Here is a 7,989-nt window from a genome sequence, read left to right as displayed (position 1 = left end):
TTCTACCACACTTCTTACTACATCACTATCATCCGTGCTCACAGCTGAAGGCTGTTGCGTGTTGCTCTGCTCTGCTTGACTCATCTTAAACATTGCTCTAGTTAAAACCATATAAATATTCTACAGTCAATATGTATATATCCCCTTTCACACAATAATACTTCTGTGTGGCTACTTTCTTATAGTACTTATTCAGGTAAATGCAACTAGGGCAGTTCAACCAATCTAAATGTAGCATGCACACAATTCGTAAATGTTCAAATCTACGTCTACTTCCTCAATACTAGCAAGCTTTAATACAAAATTATAGATCTGGCCTTTTTTTCTGCGCCCAGCGTGCTGCTTTTCTTTGAAGATCCAACTAATTCGCCTGCGAGTATCTCTTCTCTTTTCCAAGTTAAGTTGTCTCGTCGTAGTTCACATGAAACAGAGAACAAAATTATTTTAACAACGTCCAAAAACGTGTCCTGTCACGGATTGGCCATTATAATTGAATTCTCTGATTACTTTTTTTGTAAATGATGAAAGTCTATATGTGGTGAATGCAGCTTGCCGCTAACTCGGTGTAATATGTTGTCTGTACAGAAGTGTATCTGTCGCCTTTATCGCTTTTTCACTCTCACACAGAAATGTTCTTTATCTGTATACAGTCTAAACTATATTAATTACTTGAAATCAGCCTAGTAGAATCTCTGGTGGAGCCCTTCGTCTTAATATTCAGCGGCTGGCTTGCTAGAAAAGATCTTTGCATTGGTTATTATTATTAAGCGCTGCATTCAGTTGGGAAAATCGATCGTTTGAACCATTCGTTCAGTTTACGACAGATCTAAAATTTCAGATGTGGACGAAGCCTTTTTGGACGATTTCTAAACTCAGAGATTGCAGGCTCTCTTCGTCACAGCTGAAACTTCCCAATTAATTACAGGGCCCAGACAATCATCAATGATTCAGACAGAGAACTCATTTGTCATTCACTCTAGAATAAAATGTTCACAAACCTTATTTCTGAGGCAAAATTATATTAATTCATTTCCATACATATTCCGTTTGGTGTTGGTTCCAAGTCTCTTGCAATTAGTTGGTACAGTTTTATCTTTCTCTTTACTATCGCGCTAATGGCACAAACTATACTCTTTCCTATCTCGCTTGAGCGCAAAGAAGAATAAATAAAACTGTTTTAGCAATCCGATATTCTTCAAACGAATACTTCCGAAGCTGTTCCTCTCTCTCTCTATAACTACAATAACCATGGAGCATACATACTCGTACCTCTGTTGTTCCAAGGAATAAAACGTACTAGAAAAATACCTTGGCGTCGACGAGCTGTCGGCGCATATATTACTAGGAAATCTGATCAGATACTTTTCAAACGTAAATAAATGTGGATGATTTGATTGACCATTATTAATTATTGCGTGATAGAGGGTAATTTTCCAGTGGGGAGATTACAAAGGGTTGCAGCCAGAGATGGGAACTTTAAGTGTGAGGCCTTTGGGGGAGTGTCTCCCGACAGTACGCACTTGGCTGTTTTGACGTTTGGCTGCCGGAAGTCACGTGACTGTCCCTTCAGTAAACACTTGGCTGCGAGGACGGTTTTCATGCAGTGCAGTTGCATCAGTATGGAGATCACTGAGTTGCACACGTGAATACTGAAGGAATTAGTTAAGCACGAAGTAATTTCCATCTTATGATTTAGTCCTTCATGTTCAATAAACAGAATAGTGTAAAATTTCCGCAGTAGGCCCATACTGAAATTTACGTAATTGATATATGTGCGTACAGATTCGCCGAAATATTCTGCCGATTAGTGTCAGGTTTTTTTTTTTTTTCCCTGTCTTTCTGTGGATCTTAGTTGTTATAACGAAATGTGCGTAAAATATGGAAAATAAATGTGGTTAAAAGGTTAACACAAGGCTATACTGCTCATAAGTCTGCTACCTCGGTTTGTTTCGCATTCACATGTAGGGGGGCCAAACCGGGGAATGTGAAGTATTTTTAATATTTTGGACGACGAAAAGCGGCTTTTAAGTAGCCATAGTATAGTTCCAGCCCTGTTGAAAACCTGCATAAGGAATGCTGTATGGTGAAGAGAGATCATGGCTAGACCTGAACAGAGTCATAATTTGTACAACTCTAGAAAACGTCTTTAGCTTCCAGCAAAAAAAAAAAGCTGAAAATCTTGAAAGTGTTTACCCTGAGCTTAGATATAATGTAATGGATAATGCTACATGGCCCAAAAATATTGTGATGTATCGTTTTTTTTTATTACATAGTATCGCCAATATTCCTGTGAAATAATATTTTCTGTGACAAACAGAAAGAAGAATTAAGTGTAAACGGGTCACATAGTGCTCAGAAAGTTACTCCCATAATGCCTGTATCTTAGAACTAAACTTAATGTGTTATCACTTTTTATAGAAGTGAAGCAAATTTTACTGTGTGTGTCAACATTAGTTATCAGCACAAGAAGCAGGGTAGTATAACTGAATTGAATGCCTAAATTCAATAAGTGCATGGTGCAGAACACCTGCTTCCTTCGGTGCTGTATCTAAATATACCAACAGAAAATCTAGTGTTAAAGAAATTGATTTAAAAAGCTACTGTGTGGACCTAGATTTTGAGTTGGCTGCTTCGGACTTATTAAATCTTATTATAATAATTGTTGTCTAGTATACCATTCTCCAGATGGCAACTTTGAAAATTTTCTCATCTAAATAGAATCTTGGCTGTGCTATTTTATGCACTTGAAATCAGAAATTGCACTGGGTTTTCATTTCAATGTATGTTTTTGCAAGGAGAGTTCTAAGGAAGAAAATTTATGAATCTATTTAACAATTTATGGACTATTTGTAGCATGTCATTTACCAACCAGAGGTGATGCCTGCCTTGACACTGTTATCCCAAATCTAAATACATGGGACTATGAGATGACTTTAGTTGACCCAATGACGTCTGCCAACAGAGCACTAGTCATGGGACTTTATACAAAGAGAACTAATAATCAACCAGCTGTTTCCTAGCATTCTAATTATGTATTCACAAAAAGGATCATTAACAAGGAAACATTAAACTCTTTTCAAACAGCGCTAACTGCAGTAGACTCACAGGTGGGATTACAAGAAATGGCTGTAATTAATGCATTTAAAGAGTTATTTCAGACCATCAAAACCAAATTTGATTATAGCTATCCACAGAAGAGCAAAAAATGTCGCAACACAGGCAAACTCTGTGTGTGGTAAAGTATTTTGTCATAACAGACATGACATTTAAGCACTTTTGAGAATTTCAGCCAGTTTTCTTTTACATAGAAACTAAGACTTGCTGTAGCGTGACACTAAATCCTTGATTTTTGTGCTCAAACACAGTAGTAAAATCATGACAAATTCCATTACTTTCTTTGTTGTCTTTTGTTAACTCAAATCCTTTACCAAACACTGATACAGACCAATTATAATGTTTCATTGTGCAATTCAGTTTTATTTACACAATTAGATATCACTGAATTATAGAATACAGTTTGAATGAGCCAAGATGGTGGGACAGCATTATTTTAGTATACCATGATTAACAAAACTCAAAAATGCACAAGTAAATTTAAATTTTTATTCACCTTCAACTACATGGAATCTCTCTCTCACTCACTCACACACACACACACACAAATTGACATAATGTACAAGACCACCTTTATGTGCATTAACAATATTAGGAAAAGGATAGTTTGCTATTCACTGTAAAGGTGACATGTTGAGTTGCAAACAGGCACAATGTAAAAACTGTTACACATTTAGCTTTTGGCCAAAGACTTCTTCAGAAAAGAAAACACAAAAAGATTTACACACGCAAGCACACTCCCTGCACACATCTCCACTATCTGCAGTGGGAGATATTGGTCATGTGTGCTTGCTAGTGTTAATCTGTTTGTGTTTTGTTTTCTGGAGAAGGCTTTGGCCAAAAACTAAATGTGTAACATTCTTTACATTGTGCCTGTCTGCAACTCAACATGTCACCTGTACAGTGAGTGGCAAACTATTTTTTTCCTAATATTGTTGATATTCCAACCTGGAGTTTACTTTTTTTTTTAACACTTAATCACCCCTCACAAAATCCTTCTCTGCTTTGTGGAAAAAAATCTAGCCTGAGATTCAATCTTGGCATTCACATTTACTGTGTTTTCTTCTGAGAAAGAAAAATCTTTATTAAGATTACCAATGATCTTCTTCAGATCCTTCAATACTTTGGCCTTAGTCTCCTGTCCACACTGTGTTCCTTTGCTGAGTGCAACTATAGTTTCACAGTGAGACATCACATCCTGTTCAAATGTGTCAGCAGATTTTTCTGAATTGCCAGAAAGCAATGCTGACACATATTCATTGTCTGCACTAGAGGGCAAGGAACACTGTTCACTCTCCTGGACAGCACCAGACAATGATTTGGCACATGCATGTATATGCTTACATATGTTAAAATTTAAAATGTTGTCTAAACAGCTGCATTTATACGAATGTACACATATGTTGCAGGTGTTACACTTAAGTGAACATTTTCTTTCGCATATCAGTTCTGAATTTTTTACAACAACATACACTTCACAACCAGTGGAAGAAAGCACTTCCCACAACCCTTCACCCCTGCATAAAATCATCCCATTTGTTATAGCTGAGCTATCGTTGTGGCTTGCTTTCACTCTTGACGCCCTAGAACACTGTTTACGTTTTGAGAGCTTCACTAAGCCCTCATATACTTTGTCTCTCACTAAACATAACAAAGCATTTAATGACTTATCCAGCCTTCTGCACTTTTTCCCTTCTAGATAACTGTATTTAATAACTTTATGTAGGGACTCCAAGTAATTGTTTGTATTAATGCCCAATCGGTGCCTAAAACAATATGCCCACTTTTCCACTCGCTGGCAGTACATCTTAAGAAAGTACCTGCCAAATTCTGCAGTATCCGGATCATTCAATAAGTCTTCCACCACTTTCTCCAGACTACAACTAAAAACATCTATATCCAGTTCAGTCTGAAGTCGCTTTAGTGAACTAAACACTGCTGATTTTTTCTCACTACCCCCAGAAATTCTCCTTAAATTCTGAGACCAGTTCCGTTGTATATGCCAAGAACACAGCAACTGGTTTGGCACAGGTCCCATTACTGCTGACCATGCATTATAAAATGCTGGTGCATCGTCAGACATAAACACATTGGTCTTTACAGTGCCCACTCTTTCTCTCACACATTTGAAATAAAAAGACAGTAAGCACATGTCTCCCCTATTTGAAAAACAAAATGCAACTGGCATTCCAGCACCATATCTATCAACAACGACAATAGTAAAAAGTTGAAAATCATATGCAGTCATGCCATGAGTCCCATCCACACATATTTTGTCTTCTCCATACTTTAGAAGTTGTTCGGCCTGAAAGTCTGTCATTATAATAAGAATGAAGTCTTCATCTTGAAAATTAGGATCCACTTGTTTTTGCTGCTTGAAATACAGTACTGGGTTGTCACTTTGTCTCTTCATTTCTTCAACCCACAATTTCACACTCACTGCATCATTTTCATGCTTCTTCGTTGCATAACCAATATCAAAATCCCTTTTTATATTATGCAAATCTTTTTTCTCAAGGAGATGGATTCTCTCCACACTTGCAGCGATTGGTGCACTTCGGACATCTTGTAAAACTCGTCCAACAGGAACACCCTGTGACAGCCGTCCTGAAAAAAGAAAAAAAAAAGGAAATAAAAATGAAGCACATTGATAGACCCTACGTCTGTTCACACAAATAAATTTGATAATTTCATGTTTCATGTACATAAGTGTAACATAATCCATTTTACCTGCCAACTCCGCCCTCTCGTTCCCATGCAGAAATGTTCTTCCAACATCTTGGGTGTGTCCCATATGTTTTGGAAAAAATTTTAAGCAGCATTTGTCCTCTGTTATTGTCACTTGCATGTTGGATGGACAAGTACTGCCTATTTTATTCGTGCCCATACTTTTGACACACCTGGCACCTGTTCCTTTAGAATTGAAATTGAAAGAGCGATGGCAGTGGTAATATCGAACACGTTTTTCTAGTCGCTCCAGCTCCGAACAATTCATTACATAACGAACATGGTTTACTTTTTCGTAAGAAATTTTCCACTCTTCAAAGTCTGAAAAAAATGTTAAGGCAGTATTTTTAAGTCATGTACTTGGGATCAACAAAATTTACTAAAACGTGACTAACACAATAAATATAAAAAACAAACCTGCAAGACAACCAAATTCTATCTCCTGGCACTCAAAACTAACGTCATGGTTCTCTTGAATATGTGTTCTCAGTGTGTCATAGTTGAGAAACGAGAGAGAGCACTGTGGGCAAATAATGCGGCATTTCCGACTGTTTTCCTCCGACTTCATGCCATGCACAGTTATTTGATGACGTTTTAATGAACTGCATCTCATAAATGCAATTCCGCACTGGGGACACAATTCACTGCCTTTTCCTTTTTTAGACACATGGATATCAAGTTCATGAACTTTCCTCATATGGGCGTAGAGGTTCTTTCGCATTTTAAACTCTGAACTGCATTCCTCACACTTATTGAGCGTTTCTTGGGAATCACTCATGTTTGCTAAAACAAACTAAACAATAACAAGAAACAATAACAAAACGGAACAGCAGCAACGAAATAACAAGAAGCAGCAACGAACAACGAAAGCAGTTAAATGGAGCACAACGCAAACATCAACATGAATGGCGTCTTCGAACGGGACGTCACGTGAAACCAACTTCCGGTCAGTAAACGTCAAAACAGCCAAGTGCGTACTGTCGGGAGACACTCCCGGCCTTTGGGGGTTATGCCAAATGTCAGACAAGCCTGAGAAAATAAAATATGCGAGTGTAATCTGGCTAGGGTGAAGGCATGTTTGCGGAGGGAATGTAAATAAAACTTATTGGGGTCGTTGTGGGGGTGTTGTGAGGGTGACATGGTATTAGAAGGTGGAAAGTGTAACATGAGGTTGAAATGAAAATGAAAGATAAAAATATATGGGGAGAGATAAAGGTGAACTAGAAAGCAACTGGAGATCTGGTATGGAAAAAGGCGAAAAAGTGTTGGTTAAGTTGATCCTGTGGTGAACTTGGGTTGGTAGACAGTGATGTGCATAAAGGTTAGGTGGTTGTGTTGCCACTAAAACACGTTAAAGGACGGAGAAATTCGGGAAAATTTCGAAAAAACGTGTAAATGTATTAAAAGGAGTGGTGTTGTGGTGAAAGATTACGAAAATGGGGCTAACAATTGTAAATAATGACGTTAAAACCTGTGGGGAGCGGCTAAAAATGATCAGTGATGTGCGAAAAACGGAAGTGGAAATATAGTGAAAGTTATTAGAACTAGCCGAAATGGTTGTTTTATACGTGAAAGCAGCTGTTATTGAACTAGAAACGGTGGATTTTATAGCAGCGGTGGTGTTGAAAGCGGAAAATAAATTTTTTGGGTTATGGTTTGGAAGTGGGTTACGTATTATTGAGTATATATAGGCGGGATAAAATTGTATAGTAGATTACGGTAAAAAGGGGAAGGTGAATACAAAGTGAGACTACTGGTAAAAACAGAAAGAGAAAATAAAGAGAAAATAAGACGACAGGAAAGGTTTCGAAATGCAACAGCGACAATAACAAACGTAATTGTTGGGTTCAAATTAATGATATGGTTATAATAGAGGGAAACATTCCACGTAGGAAAAATATATCTAAAAACAAAGATGATGTGACTTACCAAATGAAAGTGCTGGCAGGTCGACAGACACACAAACAAACACAAACATACACACAAAATTCAAGCTTTCGCAACAAACTGTTGCCTCATCAGGAAAGAGGGAAGGAGAGGGAAAGACGAAAGGATGTGGGTTTTAAGGGAGAGGGTAAGTAGTCATTCCAATCCCGGGAGCGGAAAGACTTACCTTAGGGGGAAAAAAGGACGGGTATACACACGCAC

General features: G+C 37.8%; 1 protein-coding gene across 1 annotated transcript; it reads right to left on the bottom strand.

The window, feature by feature from the left end:
- Positions 1–3,620: 3,620 nt before the first annotated feature.
- On the bottom strand, positions 3,621–6,578 carry LOC126251839 (uncharacterized). The gene is made up of 3 exons (XM_049952504.1): positions 6,259–6,578; positions 5,845–6,162; positions 3,621–5,721 (listed from the first exon to the last, which is right to left on the bottom strand). Exons 1-3 carry the CDS (start codon positions 6,560–6,562, stop codon positions 4,100–4,102), a joined length of 2,244 nt encoding a protein of 747 aa, XP_049808461.1. The 5' UTR covers positions 6,563–6,578; the 3' UTR covers positions 3,621–4,099.
- Between the last annotated feature and the right edge of the window lie 1,411 nt (positions 6,579–7,989).

This window comes from Schistocerca nitens, chromosome 4 (genome assembly GCF_023898315.1).
Source record: "Schistocerca nitens isolate TAMUIC-IGC-003100 chromosome 4, iqSchNite1.1, whole genome shotgun sequence".
In the NCBI taxonomy this organism is placed as follows: domain Eukaryota; kingdom Metazoa; phylum Arthropoda; class Insecta; order Orthoptera; family Acrididae; genus Schistocerca; species Schistocerca nitens.
Note: the sequence above shows the minus strand (reverse complement) of the source record. Positions and strands in the feature narration are given on the sequence as shown.

What these genes read in the sequence shown, in the direction of transcription:
- LOC126251839 (XM_049952504.1), bottom strand. Translation starts at nt 6,562, where the DNA reads ATGCGAAAGAACCTCTACGCCCATATGAGGAAAGTTCATGAACTTGAT. An exon ending in AGAATTTGGTTGTCTTGCAG is followed by an intron (nt 6,163 to 6,258) that starts GTTTGTTTTTTA and finishes CATTTTTTTCAG; the next exon opens with ACTTTGAAGAGTGGAAAATT. An exon ending in CGAGAGGGCGGAGTTGGCAG is followed by an intron (nt 5,722 to 5,844) that starts GTAAAATGGATT and finishes TTCTTTTTTCAG; the next exon opens with GACGGCTGTCACAGGGTGTT.